This window comes from Tetrao urogallus, assembly GCF_951394365.1.
Source record: "Tetrao urogallus genome assembly, chromosome: 9".
Taxonomy (NCBI): domain Eukaryota; kingdom Metazoa; phylum Chordata; class Aves; order Galliformes; family Phasianidae; genus Tetrao; species Tetrao urogallus.
In genome coordinates, this window is record NC_136822.1 from 9,009,147 (window position 1) to 9,036,780 (window position 27,634).

General features: G+C 39.1%; 1 protein-coding gene across 1 annotated transcript in view; it reads right to left on the reverse strand.

Annotated features, from left to right (window-relative positions):
* Positions 1–3,998: 3,998 nt before the first annotated feature.
* The window catches only part of SPHKAP (SPHK1 interactor, AKAP domain containing), a gene marked incomplete at its 3' end in the record, with an annotated part of 49,918 nt that continues 26,282 nt past the window's right edge, over positions 3,999–27,634 (reverse strand). Inside the window, exons 3-11 of the mRNA XM_079539990.1 lie at positions 25,719–25,778; positions 21,809–21,943; positions 18,786–19,041; positions 14,798–18,506; positions 11,545–11,724; positions 9,617–9,703; positions 7,544–7,596; positions 7,268–7,452; positions 3,999–4,142 (exon numbers count right to left, since the gene is read on the reverse strand). Coding sequence (XP_079396116.1) covers positions 3,999–4,142; positions 7,268–7,452; positions 7,544–7,596; positions 9,617–9,703; positions 11,545–11,724; positions 14,798–18,506; positions 18,786–19,041; positions 21,809–21,943; positions 25,719–25,778 — 4,809 coding nt within the window. The remainder of the gene's footprint in view (positions 4,143–7,267; positions 7,453–7,543; positions 7,597–9,616; positions 9,704–11,544; positions 11,725–14,797; positions 18,507–18,785; positions 19,042–21,808; positions 21,944–25,718; positions 25,779–27,634) is intronic.

Below are 27,634 nucleotides of genomic sequence, written 5' to 3' on the forward strand. Positions count from 1 at the left end.
TCGGGTTCATCTGCTCCCCTAATTTTACTTCCATTTCCACAACCAAAATTTCATGTGTGTGCTCTAACTTTATTATCTTTATACCTTTACTTTACTATTATCTTCATACCTTTAACTTTATTATCTTTATACCTTTTTAATCTTATCACAACATTTCGCTTCTGCATACGTTGTGCTTTCCAAGGCACCACTGTAATCACAGGGCTGCTGGAGCAGAGTGAGATTTTCTCTATTTTCCTGTAACGCAGCAATTTCACCCCCTGCAATGTTACTGAACAGCATTACTGCAGGAAGCTCGCAAGGTGTGCTGTCACAGTAGAAATCAGATTTGCTTTATTGTTTCTGTCCTTTCAATCTCTGAATCATTCCAGCAGTTACTGTTGTGGAAATATAAATTTATTTTATCAGATAGTTTTCCAGGGCAGAACATATATTTTGCAAGACTAGGACAAGGATTTTCAATGTAAGCATATGAGGTGTAGTGGCTCTTGGTGTATGCTTTTTTATCTCTTGGGATTCAAAGCCTTTTCTGAATAAATGACAATAATTGCAGTCATACCCACTCAGGCTTTGGAAGTGATAATTTGTGAGAACTTCCTTTTCAGCTCCTCCTGTAGGATTGCTTGCATTTCCTGGGTGGTTAGTGAAAGGGTATGAAATGTATCTTGCCTGGTTATGTTTTTCCAGTTTGTTGCACCGTTCTGTCTGATTTTCAGCTGAAGCTGGGAGGAGGAGGAGGAGGGCACAGTACCCCTCAGCCAGACTTGTCAGACTTGTCTTCATCACAAATGCTATATAATTAGTTTGACAGTCCACCTGTCTAATATAATTGTCTGTCCTGCTAAATGCTTGATGGCTGCGAGCTACTTTCCTAGTGATGGCAGTGCCTTCAGAGTACTGAAAAATTAAAGTTTCTTTACACGTACTGAAGGCTTAGGAACAACACTGGCTTGAATTAAAATTATTTATTTGGCCACTGTCTGGGTGCTTTCCTTCTCAGTTGGATTTTTTTCCCCAAACTTATTAAGTAACTTATGTGGGCTCTTGACTTCAATGGAGTGGGGTTCTGTTGTTGTTTTATAATGACATTTTAAAAGTCAGAGTGTAGGACTTATTGTGAAATTCTTATTCTCATGTTATGCAGCTCTTTGTGAAACTGGACTAGAAAAGCAGTTAATTCAGCCTCTCCAGAATAGTGGTCTGCTGAATTTAATAGGACAGATGTTAACAGGTGACAGTTTTTATCACAGACCACAATAAAATAATTAATTTACAGATGACTTTAAGGTAACTTCAGTGTTATGACAAAATGGAGGAAATTTCAGCTTCTAATTATCCCAACATTGAAAGCACCCTACTTAAAACCAAACTGAAACCCAAAGTTGTTTTTTTTTTTTTTTTTTTTTTTCCAGTAGTTAATCTTCCTGTGTTTGAATTCATGTATTTACAGGCCAGATTCTGCTCCCTGCGAGGTTGGAGGCCAGGTATCTCCTAAGCATAATAGGGTTTCAGCATTTTTTAATCATGAACAACTCGGGTTCTGATTTACTCTGCTAAGTCAGCTGTTGGTTTCCTTTTCTGTTTAGCATCAGGAATACCTTCCCAATAGACATCAGGGGTCTAAGTATTTGTGCAAATCAATGAACAGAAGAAAGTCCTTAATGTCTGCTTCCCCCATTTCCCTGCCTACTTTAGCAGTTATTGAAAGCAGGCCAGATAAGCAATAATAGGGATTGAGAATATCACTTACTCTGGAGTTAATTCTCTGCACTGAATGTGTAATAGTGATAGTAATAAATGTTGTACCACCTGAACAGTGGAATGTGGGGAAAGTCAGAGCTCTGACTTGCTCAGTTATGGCCAGGGATCAGATTTTTCATTCAGAAGCATTGCTGTGACAAGCTACGGGGATGACGTGACAATAATTGAATTGGTCAAATATTTTTAGAAAGGTAAAGACAGCACATGTTAGAACATAAATTTATTTCCAAACAAATTGCAACATTGAGAACTACTGTACAGAGAAAACTGCATCACACAACTCAGTCATGATATTTGTGCTTTGTAGGATAAGTAAACATTTATTCTACTACAGCAAAAATTTATATACTGACAACTAACTGTATCTGCTTAAAAATAAATACACTTTCCCATTTATTGGCTCTATCAAAGCACTTTACAGTGCCCAGTGCTTTTTACTAACTTTCAGCCTTGGAAATGCTGAGCATTCACTGTTACCACTCGTGTTAGCATGAGCTGCGGATGTTCAGCAGTTTCTAGGAATGGGCCCCAGTAGTGCAGTTAGGTTGAGTAGATGCAACAAACTGACCTTTATCTTGACAGTAAAGAGACCTCCACTGACTTCATATATTGCAGAGATGTAGATGTTATTTAATGTTCTGTAATAGGTTTCACCGACAGTCTGTATTTCTTAACAAATGAGTGATGAAATCATGCAAATTTAGCAATGGTTTTAAAGATAAAATTGAGAATAATATGGCTCTTTTTTCATAAATTACTTAAAACTACTTCAAAATCTTCAAAAATATTTAGTGCAAAAGGATAGTTTTCTTCTTTTCACCCCACCTCCCAAAAATATTATAGGAGCATATACTATTATATGGAAAATAAAATATCTCTTAAATATTTGATTTGGAAAGGCAGGCAGGCTTTCTATTATGCTATTTAAGAAGGGAGAAGCAAAATATAAAGATTTTCAAAGAAACAAATCACAGAAGAGCTTTGATGTGATAAGTTATGTTTACCTTTAAATTCAAAGCCAATCTCTTTGGCAGAGTGAAGAGAGTATCAGTAAGTGCGTGATACCTAACATCATCTCAGTGAGAAGATACCATAGGATATCTTATCAAACAGTTATATAAATGTCATCATAATGTGGACTATCATACACAGTCCAACACATATCCAAAATGAACAGGCATGTGCTGAAATTGTAGCAATTGTTTTGACTTTTTGAAAATTACAAAAATGAAGATTTTTATTTCAAGACAGCACTCTTTTTAGATATGTCTTTCTTCACCTTATTAACAATTTACTTGATTAAACTTAGTATTTCTTTTCAGTATTCTAACCGACACACAGCACGTTACTTAGTGCTTTAAACAGAAACACTTCACATAACACATTCCGTATCATCGCTCCCTCTTACTGGACAGGGACACTGAGGCACAGAGGTGATGTGACTCGCCCGAGGTCACCTGGTGGGGACAGGGCTTTAGGAACCCACTACCCTGACTCGCAGAGCTGTACTTGGGGACATACCAAGCACAGCTGTGCTGAACTGCACTGCCTGCGAGTGTAAAGAAAGGAGGCTTTTTAAGGGTACTAATTGAGATTTGTACTCCCTTGAGGAATGGGAACCAGCTATAGGGCTGAAATGATCACATGGAAAGAAAGTGAAATGTGTTTTCAGCAGCTTCTTGTTCTGTTTTTTGACTTCAAAGATCTGATGAGTTCACAAGTTTTTACCTCTCAGAGGACTGTGGAGACTTCTTTTAAAATGTTTTATTTATTGAAGGGCATGGTTTTCTCTGTGCATCCTGGAACACACTCAGGTTCTAAAAGTTAAAACTGTACAAACATTAGTATTGTTTTAAAAATGAATGTTAGTATACCATCCTGTTTCAGCTGATTGATTTAATCAAATTGATGAAAATGGAATGTATTAGAAATTCAATTAAGTTTTACTTAATTTGTTAAGTAAATTAAGTCCATTAATTCAGAAAGCTAATAAATCCATCTTTTTCTAGCACAGTACATCCTACAGCACAATATGTCAAGCATCCCTCAGGATACAGAAGGATAAAATACACCTTGGTTTCAACTCTGCTCAGTGCAGTTGTGGAACAGACAGGTGCTGTTTCTGTAGTTTATATATCTTTGCTCATTTTATTTGGTGATGTTTGGAAATCAGTGTTACACGAACCACTGCTTACTTAAGCTGGATTAAAACAAAGAAGTGGAAGAGGCAATTGTTCCTAACCCAGTTCAAGGAGCCAATCGAACAGGCTTGGTGTCTTCTCTTTGCTCTCCTCACTGAGCTTGCAGTACTGCACCACAGCATGAAAGATGTCTCCCACTTTCCAGGACTTCCGTTGAACTAGCTGCACAACATCTAAAAACTAAATTGAAGGAGAAACCAAACAAAAAAAGTAACACCACCACTTAGCATTTGGCTAATATTTTGCTGAGGTGTTAAACAAACACATACAAACTGCTGTGAAGCAATGCTTTGTAAGTGCACTGCTGTATCACAGTGGATGCATGGTAACATAAGGGTAACATAAGGGTAACATAAGGGCTCTTTCTACTTATAGCACACTGAGAACTTCATTTCTGAAATTCCACTGTTCCTCAGAGACTGATCAGATTTCATGACGTTTTCTCAACCAGTTCTTCTCATCAATTATTTCCTATTTTTTTGCAATTAGATGGAGAACTGTGAAAGTAAGCTTGCTAAAGAATCACAAGTTTCCTTGTTATCAACATCTCACAGTCAAAATGAAACTGTGGCTATCCATTTATAAAGAAAAACAATCCTTCATTACATTAGTTATATTCTGAGTTATATTTAAGTTTCTGCATTTTCACATATCCATCCCACATCTTAATATTCACATATTACCGGTGAGAGGGATTTCTGGGTAAGCTTCTGTCACATTAAATCTTTTGTTACAATTGTGGCTGAATCACCATAAGGATATGCATTTGCATTTTTTTTTCTTTGCCTCTAAACCAAGTTAAATATATATTCTTAAGCAGCTGTAAGGAATTCTGAATTTTGTCCACTTTGTTCTTAATAACAGGCTTTATAGTGTCATACATCTGGTCTGATTTTTCCTCTAGCATATAAATGAAAATCAAAGCTTTTCATTTCCTTGAATTTCACAATCAATATCTAATTGGCTCACAACTTCTACATTTAAACAACCCAAGAAAATATGGTGTCTCCAGTTAGTGTAGCTGTTTGCTATTTACATACCGAAGCCTAAACTTTTAATATGTATTTCAACAATATTTAATAGGCATAGTTATTTCCAAGAGCGCTGTTGTAGGCAGAATGTGCTTCATTATTCTCTAGTGTATTCCTGCAATTGAATTAACTGTTTGCCAAAGCACATGGGTAAAGCTGACAGCTGTTTCTTTAATTAGATGCAATTTGGATGGTGGCTGCTGAATGCATTTTAAATTATGTTTATGATAGCCAACTGCAAGTACTCAAGAAAATCAAACAATATCTCTGCTACTCAAAATGATCTTCACATAGACATTATTTTAAAAGATGAAAATACTGATTTATAATACTCTTTTCATTAATTGTTTTGTATACTGCGACACTTTTTGTAAGCCTTATGGCTTGAGCTATCTTGCTGAACTTGGAAAGGAGGCAATTTTTGTCATTCCTGAAATGCTGAAGGTGGTGTTTCATGATGTCTCCAGTGAGCATTAATTATTCAGAAACAGTCTTCATTTCTTGTGGCCACTTTGGTTTTTATCTCTCCGTGTCCTACCTTGGACTAATAACTCGGTGTTTCTCAGTTCTGGTCTGTCTCTGCCTGAAAACAAACTTTTGTATTCAGAATGAAGATCAGTGGAGACTAAGCTACATCTGTATAGGAGCTAAAGTGTACTGATATACATAACTTTTTTCTTTTGTTGTAGGTGAGACAGGGAAGATGCTTCACAATTTTTATACAATGATCTGAAACAGTCTGATTTTCCAAGAAAGAGATGTATGATCACAAATATTCGTCTGCCAAAAATGCTAGTTGGTCACCACCCTTGCTAAACTCTCTCTCTAGTTGGGAATAATGTAACAATACAACCTATACAGATGGTCCATCCTTCCCGTTCTCTTCAACTAGCTCTGATGCAGATGCCATGAGATCTCGTTATGTGAGATACTGAGCCCAATCTAGCACAGATTATCTTTATCTTGCATTTAGTCTCTTCTGAACATTTGAGCAATACACTTTTCTCACTGAACTGCAATTCCTTTCTACCAGCACAAAGCAATGGTAAAGGCAGTGCATTTGGCCACAGCAGTTCTCACCTAATTGCAAATTGAAGTGTCAGGCCCTGCTGTACCTCAAACATAAACCTGTCAGATAGCCAGAAACAAGTTCCTACTTGCCTGAGATTGCCATGATCAGAGCAGTAGGTGAGGCAGAGCCTGTAGAAGGACTGGGGAATTTCAAAGCTTTAAATCTTAAGTACAACTCATGTATTAAGTCATAATTGTTTCTTGTTGCTGGCAGGCTCTGAATTGCAGAACTTTGTGTATATGATGTCTGCAATCAAATGGTTGTGGGTTGTTTTTTTGTTTTGTTTTGTTTTGTATTTTTTTGTTGCAGATACGTGTTTAAACTCCGTATAAACTGTCTGGAATCCTTCAGATGCAACCATGGAAAGATGGAGAGGAATGGGAGAGATGGGAAGGGAGTCTATCAGGGAGTGTAGGACAAGGATGGTTTTAAATTAAAAGAAGGCAGCTACTGATTAGACATTAGGAAGAAATCTCTTCCTGAGAGTGTGGTGAGCCCTCGCACTGCTGCCCAGAGAGCTGTGGGTGCCCCATCCCTGATGGTTCTCAAGGCCACGTTGGATAGGCCCCTGGGCAGCCTGAGCTGCTGGGGGGCAGCCAGCACACAAGAGGGGGGAGTTGAAACTGTATGTGCTCTAAGGTCCCTTCCAACTCAAGCTATTCTATGATTCTACAATTCTATGAACCTTATATCTCGATGTATTTAATCCTCTCTTTCTATAACAAGCAGTAGTATTCCCATCTTGCTGTGATGAAGACTTCACATCTGCTTCTAAGCTCAGCAACTTCACTAAGTCAATTGCTGGCAGGGGAACTGTTGGATCATGGCTCGAACTGCTGATTGAGCACCTGGAGAAGGGATGTGACTGGCGCAGGGAGCACAAGCAAGTGTTTGCACCTGTGTTCCCTACACATCAGCAGGGGTAGAGCCAGGGTGGAGTCAGCTTGGGATCATGTAAGGGTCAGCCACTGAGGGGAAAGTATCCCTTGGACCTATGCTGCTTCCTGAGGAGTAGTGTCACAGATCCCTTTGCCTGTTGGGTGAGTTTGACTTTTCCTTCTGTATGTGACTGTTGGCCTACTCATGAATACTTTATTTGCTATCACCAAGAACCTGTTAGGGGCAATTTTGTTCTTTGTGAGCAGAGTGTTGCTACTGTGACCAAAATGAAATAGCAATATGTCCAATTCTGTAAAAACTACCTTTTCAATTCTGTTTTCCTGAGATTTTTTAAAATAGATGGTTGGGATTCCAAGTTCAGAAGCAGCTATCCACTGTAGGGTGGCTCGCAGCTCTGCGTTGGGGCATTCTGGTTCCAGGTCAAAATTAATCACCAGGAGTTCTTTCTGATAATTGGCTGTTCCCACTGAGAGCCCAGAAGTACTTTCTGGAAAAACAATCTCAACAGTTATTATTCAATTTTTTTTTTTTTTTTTTAACTTCAAATTGTATGTTGTAATTGAAATGGTTCAACTTACCCTCTGTATTATCTGTCTGTTCTTTAAGGAAAACCTTTTCTTCTGCTAAGTCACTTAGGAACAAAAAACAACAGGGCTTGTTAGTGATAGTTAGGAACAGTCTATAACATTCCTTCACAATAGTTAAAGTTCTCCCCCAATGTAAGACCTAGAAAACTGCAAGAAAAAAGTTATGCAGGATGATGTATATTATGTGATAAAATGCCTAATGTTACAGTAGTTTAATTTGTAAGTCAAGAAAAAACAAGGAACTTGCAGTGCTTTTCCTGTAATGTGGTGAAATACTTATACTGGTTGCAGTATGTACTGTGTTTTATCGGAGTCTGTGTATTTCCTTTGATGTTATTTCAAGATGACATCATGGTAAGACACAGCAGATCTCATAACCTTTCTAATAAGCTGTGGGAAAATACTGAATTTGCCATGTCTGCATTTTTCAGTGCTATACTCCTTGGGTGAAACTCAAAAAAGTCTTGCTTTCTAGTTGCGTTTTTCAAAATTAAACACAAACTACTGATGACTTCAGCTACTGCTCTTTTAAAATATATTATCTGTTTGGATAATCAAATTCTGTTTCGTGTTGCAAAAAAAACTCAAAAGACTATTGCTTCTCATGTTCCACTGTTCTTGTTAAACTATAGGAAACAAAATTCAGGTATGCTTTCACTGCTTCAGTTTTCATTTCTGAATATAATGCCCATGCTCATACGCATCTAGTAGGAACCTGTAAGTTCAGGTTTGAAGCTATAATTGTGGTAGTTGTTCCCTTGCTTCTGGAGGGATAGCTTACGCATTTCTAGACTATCCCATCCTGTCCTCAACCAAGAACAACACAAGTGTAAGGCTTTGTCTCCCACACGGGAGACACTACCCTTACCACCCTCTTCCACAAAGCTGTCGGAATCTTCCCTAAGGCTTCAAAGGATCAAGATCAGATATAAGTTACTGCAGATGTGAAAGAATAAAATGGCAGCATGCAATGTATATTTTGTCATGATTTGTAGAATTGTAGCTGCCTAACAGCATCTTTCCCATCAGATTTTTTTTTTTTTTCAGCTTTCTGTTTGAGTAGCATTTGAGTTCTGTACCATGACTTTGATTTGGGTGAGGACAAATTGCTCCAAGCGGTGGTGCTGTTCTCCACAACATCTGTTCTGCCAGGATCTCTACCCTGTTGGCTAATGCTTGAAAGTAGCCACTGCAAGCTAATGGGGAATCGGTTATCTATCCCTGTAGTCTTTAGAAAGGAGACCAATTGGGTCAACATTAGGTATTCATATAGGAAGTGCCTCTGCCTAATGTTAAGATGTGAAAGTTTTGATATGGTTAGAGTCCTAATTGGTAGCTCAAAGAGAATGTATGCAGTGAAAATACAAACATCCAGATTTCTTACAGAAAAGAGCCTCTCAAAAGCAAGGTAGCTTGTTGTAGGATATTCTGGTAATTGTGAAGATCTGATGTCAAAGTTCCTGTATTCAATGTGTGATATACAGTCCATGTGTTTCTACAGTGGCTGTGCCCTGTCTGCATCATGACATTTACCAGCTGGCTGGTCACACCTTGTTCCAGGGTCTTAGATTCTTTAGGCAGATACTTGCACATCTCTTGACAATTTTATTGCATGCTCATAGAAATATGCTCAGAAAAATACTTAAGACATAATACTAGCATTTTTCCAAGAGTATCTTTCTTTTCTTTTTCAATTTAATTGATCCTTATTTACTTGATCTTAATAGCTGTTCTATTAAAGCTTTGACAATACTTTAAGTTACTCAGAGAAGAAAGTTCACACAATGTAAAATAGATACCCAGAAGACAGAAAACTCTCCTCTAGGTAGAACAGCTGATGGATTTGTGTTCTCTTGAGAGATCCGTCCACCTGGGTGGCTTTTCCTGTAATCTTTCACTGCCTAATGCTGTCACACTCCACAGACACCTGCATGTGTATCTTTCTGAAACTAATGGTAGGCTAAGCAGCAGGTGCAAAGCAGGGCTTGGCACATCTTAGATGGTGTAAATGATTTGCAGTTAAAATTAGTCTAAACATCAAATCTCACTTCAGTGACTACTTACTTAATCATAGGAGAAGGTGGCATGTTTTCCTGATAAATTTCCAGGTCCATAATGCCAAGACTGCTAGTTGTACTGCTGTTGCCATTGCTGACAAAGCAAAAGTTTAAATATTAGTGCCAAGCTTCACTGAACATATCTCCATGCATTATTTTTCTGCAGAAAGTAAAGTGAGGAGTCTGTCCCACGTTCTACAAACACAACTGTGCTCATCAAGTGGTTCTCAGAATGAAGCATGCTAATATGTTTAAAGTAATGAGGTTTTATTAAAATAGCTCTAGGCAGATCATGTAGCAAAGTAATGTTGTGAACTGAAAATAAATAATAGTAGGCTATCTTCTCGTGAATGGCTTATGCAATGAGCATTTGGAATCAAACAGGAAAACAGTTTGCATGTGCCACTGAAATGAAAAGAAAGATTACCAAGTACAGAGGTGTCCTGGAAAAACCTTCAGAGATTCAGATACCTCTGAAAGTTGAGGGTTATGTCAAGGAGTGGGAGGGCACGTGTGTGTGTATGTGTGCGCACGCCAAGGCTGCTTATCATACTACTTACCTGTTGGGTGATCCTGTGCTGCGTCTGTTTCAGTATATTACATCCTATCCCAAATACTATTCGGGATCTGATGGAACCCACAGGTACAGTGATAATCCCTTAGGGTTCTGGCTTCTCTGAAAGACTTTCAATTTTAAAGCCAGTGCTACCTGGGACCATTACTACCTTGAAGCATTCTTTAACTACTTCACAAAGTTGAAGTAAAACAACTGAGAGTATCTGGGGGAAAAACAGTATGTTTGCTTTATAACATTGCTATGAACTTGACAGTGAATGTTTATGTAGTCATAATATGTAGTCTGAAAAACAGGTTGTGAATTTGCTATCAAATAGCACCAGTTTGTTCTGTGTGTTAAGTAAGCCTTGCCACTTAATTTATTTTAGAAAAGAAACTAAGTGTTTTTCCTTACATCTGAGGGATTGACCAGACAGTTCTTTTCTCTATCAGGTTTTTGAGTCAGTATCAGAACGCCACGTGTTCAGGTTTGTTGTAACACTTTGTTTCAATGAGCTAAAAGGCACGATGTATTACCTCTCTATAACCTGGTATTGTCAAAGGATTAATACTAGAATAATGAGATAAATGTTCACTCATACTGACAGACATGCTTTGTTCAGTATTTTTCCTGCTAGCCAACAGTGATTTCTAACAGACTTCCTTTTTCTTGCTTCATTACCATACTCTCTTCTCTTCTTTCTGTCTTAATATCCACAGGAAAGATATAATTACTTGAGAGTATTTAAAAATGTAATTTAAGATCGTGTGAAGAAAAGACCTTGCTCAGTTTGAAGTTGTGGAAGTTTGTGAAGTCAAACTAACATTGCTTTATCTAGTCCCTGGAGTACATGTAACATCTTTAAACACATCCTGACTTAAGGAGGAACGCAGTACAGTGCAATAGGGGCACTGGAATTCATGCCTACTCAGGGCAAGTTCAGCCCTTCTCTTTCAAGCTGTTCCCCATGCTGGTCTATGCAGATCAGGGTGCTACTTGTTCTTTAACTGCACAGATACTTGCTGGGAACAGCAGTCTCAGCTAAGCAGTTGCCATAATAAGCACTGTGGAAATAGTAGCAAATAAAGCAAAGGAAAGGCCACAACAATTAGTTTATTTGGTGGCCCTTCACTGTAGGACTGAGGCACTTGCACAGGGTTGAGCAAGAACGTGCTTTCATTGACTCAATCTAATTGCTTACCGATACGAAGACCTGGTTTAAAATCAGGATGTGGCTGCTTTTTTCATCATCTGATCTTCCTTTATAGTATTCTCAGTAAATCTTGAGCTATTACTCCTCATTCCTGACACATGCTAATCAAGTCATAGGCTTGACTGATTAAAGTATAATGCATACTAAGAATAGACAGTATTCGTACCTCAGAGATCGTTCGCTGAGTTGTAAGTAGCTACTCGTGTCGTCAGGATTGTCTTCATCATTGGCTAGCTGGGACCAGCTGCCAGTGCTTTCTTCACTGCTGCTGAGGTGTACTGGAAATTCTTCAGCTGCTTTTGTCTCTCCTGTGATTTCAGCATCTGGTTTGCTCTGAGTGCTTTTGCTGGTAGGGTGGCAAGGAATAATGGTAATGCAGGAAAACTGGTACTGCCAATCTTCAGGTAATGCTCCTCATTCAGTTTAACCAAGGTGCATAAACTGTACAGATGCAAGAGGCTAGACAAATTCAATTGTCTAGACAATTCTTACATGAATTCTAGTTGAACGCATGGCTGGGAATGCTCTTTAAAAATGGTCTTCCTACGAGTGCTATAAACTAACACAAAACTAAGTAAGCCCTGTACTGCAATATGAATAGGAAAGGTTTAATCTGTACAGAAAGAACTGCTTACAGTTTAGATCTTAATGTCCTTCAGCCAATCAGGGTTCGAAATATGGGGGTTAAGCACTAGAGCATAATGACAGCATATGTTGCCAAGGTTTTTTGCTTGTTTAATGGGATCTTTTATTTCTATTGGACCACTAATTAAAATTAGTTATATGTACACTCATGAATATTTTTCAGCTGGGCAGGTATAACTGAGGATAAAGTCAGAAATGTGGTATCCTTGCCTGCTTTTCTAATGCCAGTTTTAGTTATTAGCACTTGAGGTTCTGCACTGAGTTCTGTATAGTATGTTCAGACTTTATCCTCCAGTTACTGGTGTGTGACAAAAGTAGAAATATATGCACAAGAAATTCAGAATTGTTATAATTATAAAAGTATAGAATATAATAGAACAGAAGACAAAAATATTATCCAGTTTAGAAGTAAAATAATAGCAGCTAGATGGATCCAACTTCATCTTTTCTGAGCTCTGCAGGATCTCTGATTGGATCATTCTACTGTGATACTTTTGTTTTAACCCTCACTCAAGCTTACATGAAGAATATTTTGTGCAGCATCTTCACTGATAATGCTGCCTTCTAAAAGTCTCTCATTTCTATTTTGTGTATGTTTTTCTGAATTGCTTGAAATGCATTTTGATTTATTTAAATACAGCAGAAACACGCAGATTTTTTTTTTTTTTTTTTACTCAACGCATTTCAAAGTCAGCTGTTTTAAAGCAATACAGGAAAGACAACATTCAGACTGTTTATAGGAAGCTAAAAAGTAAAACAAAGTGAAAAATATTTTCACTGTGGAAAAGTATTTTCCAGTACTGAATTTGGAGAACATAGGAAAAAATGCCTTCTAATTCTACACGCTTGATGTGTTTGTCACACACATGTGCATATTTATATGACACAAATGTAAAATTATATATCTATACATAAATAAAAATATAGTTAAGGTAACTTTTCAGAGGCAAACTGGATATTGTAAGATTTACCAGGGGTCTTTTGTTATGCAGGCAGAAAAATATTTAATGATTAAAAGAAGCATCTCTTTTCTTGGAATATAAATAATGAATCACTGCTGCACCAGAGTAATAGCTAAAGCAAAACTGTAGTTCTGTTATATTTAAGGGTTTGCATTTGCAATTCTGTAATTAAAAGAAAATTTTATGTAGCTCTAGAGTATCTCTCTTAAACTGACAATTTCTCTAGGCTTTTATCTGTAGATGTTGACAAACATCCTGACTTCAGTTAAAAGAAGAGATTAACCCAAACATTGTATTGCAAGTGATTAACTTGACTAAGAATATAGTGAGATGTGATCACTGTCAATATGTGCTTTTGCTGTGCTCTTGCTGTGGGGACAACTGAGAAGTTGATGCATTAATGCTGGGTGTTAGTGAAAGAGAAGCAGCCTCCTGGATAGAGAAAGGGGGCGTATCTGCCTGAGGGTCTATGATCTACCAAGTTGCTATCATCTTTTGGACAACCTAACCTGTCATCCCTGATCTCTTGGACACAAAACTCATGATCACGAGCAGCCAAGCAGCAAGGTGACAGTGTTACCTAGAGGCTATTTAACACAGGGCAGGAAGCAGACAATACTCGATCTGCTTGGTCCCACATGTGAGATTTCTGTGGGACTAACGACCTTGTAGGAGCACGTTAGTAAATGGCTCATAAACTGTGCAGGAAATAACTCCATTTTCAAACAGATTCAAATAGACAGATTTTTAAATGTATTTTAAAAGCAGGTTACACTTGAAGGAAGAGGAAGGTGAGTGGGAGGGAGCCAGTATGAAAGAATTTAGACTGTTGTAATTATCCACCTAATTGCTGCCACAGAGAAGTATGTGCTTTCTCACTTCAAGTAGAGTTTTGTCAGAATGGTTTAGAACACAAGCATCTTTCTAGCACTCTGAGATAATGGGGTGCTGAAAATCTCCAAGTGATAGGCAGCTTAGTTACCGTTTAAGTAATAAATATGATTAAGAGGTACAGTTAAAAATAGGTAATGTCTTGAGAGACTGTCTTGTTCTTAACCTCACAACATCCATAGCAATCTTCTGCATTTCCACTGTGCTCTCTCTGCCTTAACCAAAGATGCAAATTCTTCAACAGGAGTAGAGCTGTAACAAGAGGGTGGTAGGCCATGGTATGGACTCCCTGAAATGAAATTTTACCCTTTATTTGAGTACTGGCCAGGAAGTTGAAGGCTGGTAGTTGAAGGGTGCTTTTAATTTTATTTATTTATTTATTTTTTCCTGCCTGTGTTAAAGAATTTTAATTTTTCTTCCAAACTGCAAGCACAAAGCTGAACTTCAAGCTCTCTGAAGTCTGGTTGTGTTTCCAGGAACACAAGACATCAGTAACATAAGCACAGTAGAGATCTTCACCTCTTATTCAGTTATCTTCTGTTCCATGTTTGCCCTAATTTTTAACTTTTTTCTTAAATTGAGATATCAACAAATGCTAAATGAAAGTTCAACTTTTTAAATCTGTCCTGTCTTGATTTAAGGAAGACCTAGGTATCTGTTAGGGAAAACTTGCTCATTAATACAGTATTAGTTTTGAACCTCAGAGCCATAACACAGTTATATTCAGCATATGTTTGCTACACAAATTAGTACTGATGTGTCACTTGGTGCTTTTATGTAATTTGAGGATATGTAGAGATATTCTACTCTGGTTATTTCTTCCACAGTGATTCTTCCCTTACTTTCTGCCATCACCAAGCTAATTTTCACTGGGAAATTAAACACCAAAGCAACGTGCTGATTTGTTGTTTGGTCACCTACCTATTCAGTAGGGTACTGGAAACCATGTGCTTCCCAGTATAAGCTTCTGGAGGCTTTTCCTTGCCTTGGTGCTCCCTTTCAGAAAGTTCATGTAGAGTTAAGGACTCAGAGTCTTTATCTGACTCATCTCGTTGATCAGTTTCTATTTGAATTAAAGGCACTTCCCTGTGCTGACCTGCAGGGAGGCATTCAGGGTTCTTCACGTGCTCCTTCTGCTCATCCAAATTTATTTCATCCCTTTTGGGTTCTACTTGAATCAGAGTTGCACTCTGGGGATGTTTGCTTTCCAGCATGTGTTCTTGGCTTGCAGAATCAAAGGCATCCTGCTGGACAACAATTAAATTTTTACCACTTTCAACAATATTTGCAGCCAGTCTGTTCGCATACTGTTGCACATGTGGTGGGGAATCGCTGTGAAAATGATCTGCCTCTGCAACCTCTGCCTCATCTGTTATGATTTTGTTTTTGCGCATTAGAGATTCAATAGAGCTTGCCCATGTCTCATGAATCAACATATCTGTTATCTGGTCAGTCTTGCATCTTTGGTACAGGCATGAGTCAGACTTGCAAAGACCTGAAGAAGCCACTGTACTGACTGGCTGTACACTTAAGGAATCCTGGTGATGCTGGGCAAATCCATCTAATGAATTTGCTTTGACTGGGATGTTAACTGTCAGTCTAGAACCTGATGATCTGCCATCAGGCACTGAGGACTGTCTAAAGCAAAAAGGTGATCGCAGGGAGGGTGGTAGCAAACTGCCACACCAGTCCTTTGAATTCCGAGGGGAAGATGCATTATCTTTATTTTCCTTTTCTATTTCTTTCAGCATGTACCTGTAAAACTCTTCTGTTATGCTTTCTGTGCTGGACTGCTTAGATGGGCAACTTGGTCGTACGTTAAGATGACCGTTTTTCTTAGCAACCTGTTGCAAAGCAGAAGTCAAGATGTTGTTTGCATTTTTTCCTGCATAATAATCTAGTAATAAATCAAAGCCTCTTCCTTCATTTTCCATTTGGTTCACCATAAATCTTGAAAACTCATCTGTAATGCTTTCACAACTAGATTGCTTTGAGACAGAACTTGTCTGGCTCACAGGCTGACCAAAGGCATTCATTAGGCCTAGAGTATTGACAGAGGCTTTGGAATCCGTATCCTCCTCTGGTATGCTTTCACAGCTTGACGCCTTGGCTCGGCTCCATCTTTCACAGTGCAGCCTGTTCCTGGGATGGTTTGGACCTTGCCAGATGCTGTCAACCACTGAGAGTTCAGTGAGGTTCATGATCTTTGCAGCCACTTCATTTGCAAAGATATTGACAGAATCTGGTGTGTCCTCCAGGTTTATAGATTCATCTACTACTCGATTCATCAACCTTTCCTTCAGCTCGGGATGCTCATCTGTCTTTCTTTTGATCTCACTAAGTCGAGGTGCCCTATGCTTCCGAACAACTGAGCCATTAGCATGGGTTTCCTTTTTCCTTTTCATAGTTCTGCATGATATACTCTGGGTCACCAGATATTCATTGCCTCTCTTCCATGCACAGAACCAGGGCTGCTTTCCATTTGAATTTTCAAGACAAATGGCAGCTATTTCTGTTGCCATAGAGACCACTGTTTCTGCCAATTCTTCTGCAAAATCTGTTATACAGTATTTGTCTCTTGAATTTTTCACTTGTAGTGCAGGTTGAGAAGGAAGTAAGACATGGTTTCCTAACAAAGACAAGCTAACTTGGACTTCATCACTTAGCACAGCATCGCACTTATGTTTGGCCTGGTTTTCTGCATTCAAGGCGACACTGGAAGACAGTTGCTCCTGAACACCATGCCTGCATTCACTGTTTGCAAAGGTACTTTCTCTGTCTGAAAATGATCTGTAGTCTCTCTTCTTCTGAATGTTACCCTGATTTGGGGACTTGTAATAGTCTCGTGTGGTTCTTTTCAGGTATCTTTTCTTGGGAGATGTTTTTGCAACAAGTGCATTATGCCCAATAGCTTTACTTGTTAGCTCTGAATTCAGGGTGGCACTTTCATTGCTATTTGCATCTCTCATGCTAATTTTCTTCACGTTGATACCATTTTCAGTGTCTTTGCTAGCATTGTAGGATGTACCAAATGACTTAATAGCAGAATGATCAAGGGGTCTGCGTGATGTTTCACATGCAGTTGCCTGTGTTGGCCATTCTTCTACTCTGGTTACCTTCTTGCCTTTCAGGCCTTCAGAAAAGAGAGGAGAACACTCTTCAACTTGTCTTATGTCGTTTATCTTCTTGCAAGTGAAATATATCACGTTAAAAAGCAACTCATTGGCAGTCTCCATGAAAATGTCTTGTGTACTTGAGCTGTTTTCTGAACGGGACTGTAGCTCTCTTTTCTTTCTGACCTCTTCAATAGAATGTCGTAGAATAATATTGGATAAATTTTGTGCCAGTTCATCTCTGATTACTTCATCGGAGTGTGGAATCCGTGGCCTTGCTGCTGTTTCAATAATTCTTCCATTTATGGATTCCATAAAATGCCCTACATTTTTGTATGTATTGGGTTTTGTCAAAATTATTGATGCCTCTTTGAGAAGGGCCTCTGCAATGCTATCATTCAGCTTTTCCATGCTGCTTCCTACAGCTATGCTACAATGAAGAGTAATGGCTGCAGAAGTCTGAGCTGCAGACAACAGCCCGCTCGAAGTTGCAGGGTACTTCTCTTCCTTTGTTTCTCCCAGACCACAGACTGCTACAGCACTTGCTACTTGAGTCATGCCACACAGTGCAGATGGAAATGAATATTCTGTGCTAGTACAGTCTTCAAGTAGCTGTGAAGAATCTGTGTGTAGATCTTCATTATCACCTGTTTCGCTTTTAGAGTCTGCAGCTTCTTGATCCCTTCTGAATTTTTCTGCTGCCTGGGGACTTGAAATGGTTCCAATGACAGTTGCTGCACAAGCCAGAGCCATCTCCAGTGCACTCTGGCTGTGTCTGTTTGAATGGTCATCTTCAAAGTAATCTGAAACTTCAGAGCTTTCTGTTTCAGTCCAGTGGCACAGGTTTGGGAAGGCAGACCCTGGCCACTCTGGCACATTCTCACTGCTGTCTGGACTCTGCACTATGACAATCTTTGGAAGTTCATTCCATGATCGAGAAGCAGATGCATCTTTTGACTTGCAGGAGCTTCCTACGGAGATGCTGACTGCAGCCTCCTCACTGAAAGTGGGTTGAGACTGTGATAGTCTAATGAATGCATCTTGCAGAACAGATTCTGCTAAATTTGTAGCATACTGACCTGTAGCTGCTTGCTTGTTTTGCAAGGGAAGGTCGCTTTTCCTAACACCTGCACAATCCTCTACCTCTGCCTTACTGTTGGGTTTTGCTGTAGAGTCATAAAGAGGCCCCAGCTCTTCTTTAGCCATTTTGGTTAAAGATGCATCTAATACATTCACTGAGCAGGAATCTTCAGTACTGAGAGGTGATGTAGCTCGTCCCACTAATTCCTTTTGACACAGGATGTTCTGCTCTGGCTTATCTTCAGGTTGTGAGGTGCCATCTTCTGCCACAATATGTACGGCTTCAGAGACTTTACTAGCTGTATTATCTTCATTAATGCAATTCCCTTCAAGAATTAATGGCAACCTGGCTTTTCTATAGTGGAGACTTTCAAATCCTTTTCCTTTATTTTTTCTGACATCAGAAGATGCTTCTGAAACACTTATTTTTTCATGGGCTGCTGAAAGAAAAGTAAGATGTTAATCTTTGCAGAGTACCCTGTGTCTTTACAACAAAAATAGCTGCGTAACTAATACATTACTGCTCTGTAAAATTGCTATACAAACAATTATCCTTCTGTCTGAACTACAATTTAAAAGTATGAATGGCTATCCTTTTTCTAAATTACATAAAAATACATGCATAAATTAACATGAAGTGCAATTTCTGTAACAACTGCCATGGCTGTTCTGCCAATGAACAATAGCAGAATTACACTCAGCCTCATTGCTTTTACCAGTTTTATAATCATCAGCCTCGTTTTCCTCCTCGAGATGCTCAGATGCTGTGAGGAAATCTTCTTCTATTGAGGACACTGAGCAGTTTGTGTCGTCCTCAGGCTTTGAGACATGAGCTTCTATCTGCAGCTGTCTCTCCTGAACAAGCTCAAGCCCAATCAGAAACTTGTTTATTTCGAAGATGATGCAGCTTGCACTGTTCTTCCTGTCTCCCCTTGCACACTGAACCAAGCAGACATCTGCTTGCCAAGGACACTAGAGGGGAAAAGAATCTCAAAGAGTTATTTAATTAAAAAATAGAACTTACTTTATGCTTTCCTCTAGAAAAATCTCAGCAATGTTCTGTTGCAAAGATGCAATACAATTTGTCATTTAGATTCTAACACAGTGTGCAGTTACATATATGCCAAAATAAGACCGTTTGGAATGGCATCTTCTGTTACACAAGCATTTTAGTACAGAACCCAGCTGTATCACAGGAGTGCCCTTATTTTGTTGATATCACCAAGTTTTTTTTTTCAATCAGCCTCTTATTTTAATGACAGTCTTGCTTTTAGCTATGTTGGAGTTGGCCGCCGGACACACCATTACTACAGCCCTCACACCACCTACTATTACCTCTGTCTGGAGGGAATTGTTTGTAGACATGAATTGCTTTTCAGGATAATTTCTGCTGCTTTGCTTGTTCTCAAGGCAGCCTCGTTCATACTGACTGGCGAGATAAGGAGCAGGTCACCTTCAGGTATCCTTAGGAACTATTTAAAAATAGCAATTTATTTTCCTCTCCCTCTTGTTCTTTATTTGCCCCAAACCCTATTACTTCAGACCAGTATAACCTCCAATTGAAAGCACCATGTTGAACCTTTACATAAAAAATATCTTTGTCAGTGAAGGTGTACAATTAAGGAGGAAGGTGGGGAAAGAAATTGAGGGAAAATAATTTGTTATCCTTGTTTTATGGATATCGGAAGTGCTGGATGTTTATATGACCACAAAGCTAAGTTGTTAATATCTTTGCATGACACTATGTTTGTGCTGTGGGATGCACTGTCAAGCAAAACCAATTTTTTGCAGGTTGTAATTTCATGCCTTAACTCAAGAAACCCCCTGGAAATGATGCAGCTCTCTTTACAAAATGAAATTCTCTGGAGAGCTCAGCAAATAACAAGGATCAACACAGCATTTGCTTGTCTAGCCAATAAATCTCACCCCACCTCAATACAAAACCTCTACTCATTTAAAAAAAAAAAAAAAAAAAAACAAAAACAAACAAACAAACAAACAAAAAAAAAAAACAACAAAAAACTAGGTTAGTCCAAAATTTTGTTTTTCTTTTTTTTCTGCAGACAAAACTGCATTTACCTACTGCTTTAAAGTTTGCTGAGACAATTTTATACTCCAGGACATCTCTGGATTTTAATGAAATTCTTCCCAATTCATACTTAGACTAATGAAATCAGAATCACAGAATTGTAGGGGTTGGAAGGGACCTCCTGAGATCATCGAGTCCAACCCCCCTGCCAAAGCAGGTTCCCTACACCAGGTCGCACGGGTCGGCATCCAGGCAGGTCTTGAACATCTCCAGAGAAGGAGACTCCCCCACCTCCCTGGGCAGCCTGTTCCAGTGCTCCGTCACCTCACTGTAAAGAAGTTCTCGCGCATGTTTGTGCGGAACTTCCTATGCTGCAGTTTCCAGCCGTTTCCCCTTGTCCTGTCTCCACTCACCACTGAAAACAGTCTGGCCTCGCCATTCTGCCCCCCACACCTTAGATATTTATAGACCTGGATCAGGTCCCCTCTCAGTCTTCTCTTCCCAAGGCTGAACAGACCCAGTTCACTCAGCCTTTCCTCATAGCAGAGATGCTCCAGGCCCTTCACCATCTTTGTGGCCCTCCGCTGGACTCTTTCCAAGAGATCCTTGTCTGTTTTGTACTGGGGAGCCCAGAACTGGACGCAGTGCTCCAGATGAGGCCTCACCAGGGCAGAGTAGAGGGGGAGGATCACCTCCCTCGACCTGCTGGCCACGCTCTTTTTAATGCACCCCAGTAAGCCATTGGCCCTCTTGGCCACAAGGGCACACTGCTGGCTCATGGCCAACCTGTCATCCACCAGGACACCCAGGTCCCTTTCCGCAGAGCTCCCCTCCAGCAGCTCATCCCCCAACCTGTACTGGTGCATGGAACCCAACCTAAACTATCAAAGAACTGTTCATTCTTTTTCTTCATGTAGGCATGAACATTTAAAAAAGAAAAAAAAAAAAAAAAAAAAAAGGCATGTTAAAAATGGAAAAGAGTGGAAGACTTATAATGAGTTAAGCCTCTGGAAATCATGTGTTGAAATGCTTTTAAAGAAATGTTATCATTTCTTCATGGTGCCTGTAGGAGGAATTTCTGGCCTGCAATTTCAGATATGGAGAATTTCACTGGCAATAGCAAGAGCTAGAATGAGAACTTTTCTTTCAGCTCCTTTAAATGTTAGGTTTTAATTAATGCATTTATTATTATTATTTTTTACATTGACAGAAGCTAAATGAGCTCTGATATAGTTAATGTATCCTGATATTTTCCACTGTAACAGTGAGGCTTAGGGAAGTCTCCAGGATCTTCAAGTCCTACTGTCAGCTCTTTTTTGATTTGGCTGTGTGGGACAAGATGGATTGGGCAAAAAAGCAGGAGGCAGCAAGACTTCACTTGAATAGGAGGCTGTAGGAGCTGTGCCCTGATGCAGCTATGTGTACGGAAACAGTATTGCATCTTTCTCCTTTCCCTATCAGCTGTTAATGTCTTGTAGCATTATCAGCTGCAAACCAGACATCCACAGGATCTAGAGGGATCTCTTATCTTTGTCCTCTCCCTTTAGATGCTTAATTTCTTGTAGTCACATCTATTTTTTTGTTTGCCAGCTCCCACTCAGTTTTTAAACGTCTATACAGTCCGCTCGGAAAGGACTCTCTTTTTTCCCAGTTTCCAAATTCCTTCCTTCACGGCTGTGATATTCTACTAAAGGATGATTTGATTCCTACCTGGGGAACTTCATAATCAGCCTGAAGATTTCCTGATGTTAATCCGCTCAGCAGGACTATTTCGTTTTCCTTTGGTGGTTGCACATTCATAGAACTGATGAGTTTAGGGAGGTTTGGAGAGATGCTGATCAATTTCTGTAGAATGAAAAGAAATTCTGCTCTCAGGTAATGAAGTCTGAGTTGCATAATTATATCTACAAATATAGAAGTGAAATAGCACTTCAGCATTCCTTCAGAAAGCTTAAACTTGCTACTTTGAGTTCATCATAAGTAGAACTGGTAGTGTTAAAATGCACATTCCTTCTTTTGAGCCATCAGGCCATGACCACTGGGTTAGCATAAATTGTGCCCAACAGTCCAGTGGCACAATCTGCCATTTCTAAATGATGTCATGTATTGAACAGCTTGTCTTTGCACATCTAAACTCTTTGCCTTGTGTTGCTAGAAAGTTTTCGAGAGACTGAGAACAGTCTTACTGAATCTTTTCCAGTTTTGACAGTAACTGTGGTAAGGAGAATAGAGTAAAGCTTTATTTTCCTCTAGGCATAAAAGCAAGAAACCAGAGGGAAATTTTAGTTGAAAATCGCTAACCAAACTAGAGCAATACTAAATGTGGAGTAACAAAAGCATTGAAAACATAGATGGACTGTGCACTTCTTTGCTGCTTCAGAGGGCACGACCTTTCATTTAAAATAATGCCATCACTTTCTGTCCTGTTATTTATTTGCTATTACGGCCAAAGATGGCAGTAATGATAACATCAGCGATGCTTTGTAACACAGGAGATCTGCACCTCCATTCTGCCAGAAGTTCCCACTGCCATGCTGGGAGATCTGTGTTCGTTAGCGTACAGAGCCCAGCTCAGGAGGATAATAACTGCAAGTATTTTTAAAGCAGGTCTTTTTGGCCGTGGATCTCAGTGTGCTTTATAAACAATAAATCAAGGATAACCCTCTAACAGAGGGGCTAAATACAGGCTCTTTTTTTGTTCTTTACATGAACACAACTTATTAAATGGCGAAGCCATTAAGGGAACACAGTCCCCAGGTATCCAGTCCCACGCTTTAGTTACTGTGCAATTCAGTGATACCTGATTTCTTCATTTTCATCTTCAAAATGATTAGCTTGCAGTACTATTATTTTTTCTCAGAGTGAATTAAACCAGATATGAATTCCTGGCTTAGCAATTCTAATTCAACTTTGGGGAGCAATTCACTAAGTACACTGATCTTCAGATGAGGCAAAATATTCATATTTATCATAACTAAATTCAGCGTTTCAATTCAGTTTGACTTTTCACTATAGCACAGAAAAGTTTACATCTTTTATGTTTTTAAATTATAACCTTTCAGTTATTGCATACATTTTTTTACGTATCTGGCTTCTGCCTAAATTTCTGCACTTTATCAGATTTTTTTAGGTATTAAATCATCACACTTCTGAATATCTTTTACTTCAGCACCTTGCATTTTGGTTATGAGAAGGAAAAAAAGAAAGAGTAGCTGCATACAGCTAGCTCAACTTGCCTTTACATGGTTATCTAGCTTTTAAGATTGAGTATGAGATGTTTTGATATTTTCTTAGTTCTTCTCATTTCCTATAGCTTTTGTTCCTCAAACACTTTAAGTTGCAGTGAAAGCATTGCTCATTAAAAAGCAGTTATTCCTGTAGATTCAGTAAAATTAAACCTATGTCTGTTCTGCAGTTACTCACTGATGCAACAGAAAAATCTTCCTGCTGCAAGAAGCTGTATTTATTTTGACGTCTGAATTCACACAGACTCAGGATGTAGAAAATAGTATAGAAAAACAGTTCCTGCTAATTTATGACTTGCAGGATGTAGCTAGGTCCCTGTGTTGGTTGTCCTTCTACGTTCTAAAATGGTTCCACAGATGAACCTGAATACTTTATTGAGGGTCTCCCTGGACAGTCAGGAAACCCACCCTTTGGTCACTTACCACAGACTGCTGCTATAAGCTAGTTGATTTCAGGCACCAAGCCAGAATGATAAAATGAACTGATAAAGGAGGCTGAAGTTCAAAACTGATTATTTAAAATACGACTCCTCTGATTTCAGGACTTTTTTTTTTTTTTAATAAGTATATGCATTTAAGCAGTGTATCATGATGTGTTTCATCTTAGGACCTGTAAATTAACTAAACTTTTTTCCTTATGCATATATTATGTTGATATATCATAATAATTATGTACAAGGGCTGCTCTGAAAGTAATGCCTCCTCTTTTATTATGTTGGCCTACAATCTTAGAGGCAGATGTTGGTGGTATGGCAGTAGAGGTTGAACCTCCTGCCAATATTCTGTTACGTCTTGTTGCAGTGTGACAGATGGCAGCAGAGGGGCAGTCAAACAAAATGGTGTCTGACATAGAAGTGCCTACGAAGCAAAGATGTGTTACTGAATTCCTTCATGCAGAAAAAATGGCACTCACTGACATTCATTTACACTTGCCAGGCATTTATGGAGAGGGGTGGGTGGTACTTTTCAGCAGTGGTGAGAGCAACAAAAAAGACAAAGCATAGTCTGGATGGTAATGTACAGCTGTTGCACCGCAAAATGAAGACCATCTCCATCAGTTCATCCTTGTGAATCGGTGGATTGCAGCCCAGAAGCTGTGCGTAGAGCTGAATATCTACATTGGAAATGGTGGTGGAAACACTTGGAATATCATGAAGTTTGCACCACGTGTGTCCCACAAGTGCTCACACAGGAACAGAAAGAACACTATGTAAGTTTGCCAGGACCTACTGAACCAATACAAGGCTGAAGATGACAGTTTCCTGGATTGCATCATTACCAGTGATGGGATGCAGTGTCACAATTATGATCTGGAATCAAAGTGACAGTCTGTAAAATGGTGACACATGAATTCTCTATCGAAGAAAAAGTTCAAGATGCAGCCCTCAGCAGGTAAAGTGAAGTGCACTATCTTTCTGTGTAGGAAAGGGGTGATCCTTCTTGATTTCCTGGAACCTTGACGCTGATAAAGCTGAAGGCTCAAACTTCTGGTATCAGGCTAGAGAAGAAGAAAATCTCTCTTGCATCGTGATAATGCCAGGCCCCGTTCCAATTTAAGATCATGAAGAATGCTGCCACTCTTGGCTGATACCACATCCACTATTTATGGTGCCTTCTGGCTTGCATGAAGATGGATTGTGTGGACGTTTTCCTAGTAATGATTCCATTATAGCGGCTGTGAAATGGTCACTGTAAATGGTGCAGATTTCTGAGTGCAGCATATAGGCTCTTGTTCATCGCTGGCAAAAATGCATAGCTAATGGCAATGACTGCTGAAAAACAGTGTTCTGTAGCTGAGTATTTGTTCTATCAAATAGTGTTATGTTGCCCTTTGCATCTGCTGTAGTTTTCAAGAAAACAGATAGGAGGCACTACTTTTAGAGCAGCCTGTGTAATTCCTTTTTCTATCCCTCCAAACTTTCAGTTAAACAGGTCAAACACACTTTGTTTTGTTTTATCTAGTCCTTCCTTCAAACCACCTGCAGTTTGAGTGAAATAGGTCAGTTGACTGAAGTGTCAGAATTTTGGCAGTAGCAAGGAGTGACTTCAGAAATGATTTTGACTTCGTATTGTATAAAATTAAATAACTGTATGTATGATACACCCTTATTCGTTTCTCTGACAAAACTGAAGCTGAGCAAGAAGTCCACTGAAAGGATAAATGCTGTCAATTCATAGGCTGTGATAATATAGTAGCTGTTTCTAGAATGGGAATAAGGTAGGTGTTAAAACGATACAAGATTCTTGATACATTGCTTTCTGTAAAAGTTAAAGTTTGGATTTGATTTGCCCTTAGAACGTTGCTCTGGGCTTGTTTTGGAAAGTCCTGGCATATATATACCCACTGTACATGCTATTAGAACCTTAACTGTTACCTGTTTCACTTGTTCATTACTGCAATCATCTCTGTTTGCATCTAAATTCACAAAACAAACCTGTAATAAGAAAAGTAGAAGCTTAGTCATGCAAGAATGGCAGTAATACTTTCAAAGTCAATACACATTTCTTTTCTAGTCTTGCAGCTGAGTATGTGAGACTTTTTCATAGCAGAAGAGAGTCTAGCAAGGAGAATAGCAGAGCAGACACTAAGAAAGAAAAAAGAGTTAGAAGGAAGAGCCTTGATTTTCTGTTCCGACAGTTAGCTTTTCTGATGAATGGGCAAATATTTCCAATAAGCTGTATTACAGAAGCTACACAGAGATAAAGGAAATGTTAAAAATGTATTTGGTCATATCAGATGAATTCTTCATGTCTTGCTTTTCCTGTGATTTTTTTTTTTCAGCAATGTGCTGCTAAATGTTTAATAAGTGCAAACACTGGTATACGTGTAAGTTGTGAATGTCTCCTATAGTTTTCCTCAAATAAGGGAGAAGTGTGGGGCTTTCTGGAAGCTCTTTTTTTTTTTTTTTTTTTAACCATGCTTCATGAGTAGAAGTTTTCAGTGGCGCTAACCAGGTACTACAATAGGTGGCAGAACAGCTTCCTATCTGTTAGATTTACCCATGATTCATTGGAATGTACGGTTTTTAACTACATTCCTTCTCAAACCACCATCAGTTTCAACAACCATTTAATGGTAGAAAGATTGGCTTAAATAGCAACTTCAGATCTGAAGGTCACTTAATTTCTGAAGATGTTTTTTTTTTCTTTACGTGACTAGAAAGCCATTTTCTCTTTCAGAAATAGAATCCTCTCCTCCAGCTTTCTTTCTGAGTTAAAAGCATGAACTTCAAAGTCAGGATAACTGTATTGCTTCTGGGTGTTGTAGCTACTCATCAGGAGTTTGGGAAATTTTAGGGTCGTTTCAGTTTAAACCAAAGTCTGGCACAGATTCAGGGCTGAGCTAAAGCCAAAACCTGATTCCAAACAAATTCGTGATCCAGGTTTTGTGTTTTCTGAGCTGAGAGTTGTTTCCTCTCCCCCACCCTCCAGCAAATATTTATTTCCCAAGCTCCACGTGAAATTCCCCTAGAAAAGTAAAATGCTCTGAATTATATCCTTTACCAATATTCTTGTGTCAGGCATCCGAGCTCATTCTGTGTGCCTGCTTATAACCTGAGACAACGCTGATTTCGGTTTATATATGCACACACCATATGTACAGATTATGACCATCTGCACTAACAGCTAGCACAGCAGATGGAAAGATCCAGCCAGACCTCCTCTTGTGAACCAAAAGAACCCAAAACTCAGAAAGCAAGCTTTCTGCCCTTTAGAATGGTTTAATGACTTAATGCATCTTCATGTGAACTCAAAAACATATTTTTTCAACACCTCTTCAATTTAGAGAAAATGTATTTATCTGTCTGACATTGTCAGCAGTCATGATGTACCACTTTTGTCTGTGTTTTATGACTGGCTAAGTTTTAAGAAATAGTTACAAAAATGTCAAAACCAGAGCGTATTAAAAAACCCGTTAGCAATACAGTGTGGTAGCTGCATAATGCTCTGAACATACTACAGTTTCTTATACAGAAAAAAATTTTCTTTCCACTGGGATTTTGCACGTGGTCATTTTGCATGCAGCTAGGTGGTGCACACCTGCTTTGGTACACACAACAGCTCCAGTGATACGTGGTTGTATGCCTGCAGGTGCATGGCAGGGCTTGTGCTCAGGGCACCCTTTGTTTGGCAGCTGAGGGAGAGTACTGGGAGGTGCATGTCTGGTTTCTAGACCTCCAGAACACTCACAGCTGTGCTGAAGGCAAGGCTCTTGCTTAGGAGCTTTGCTTCAAAGGCCCAGAGAGGTCTAATTTTGCACTGGATTAGATGCAAAGGCTTTGTGTAAAAT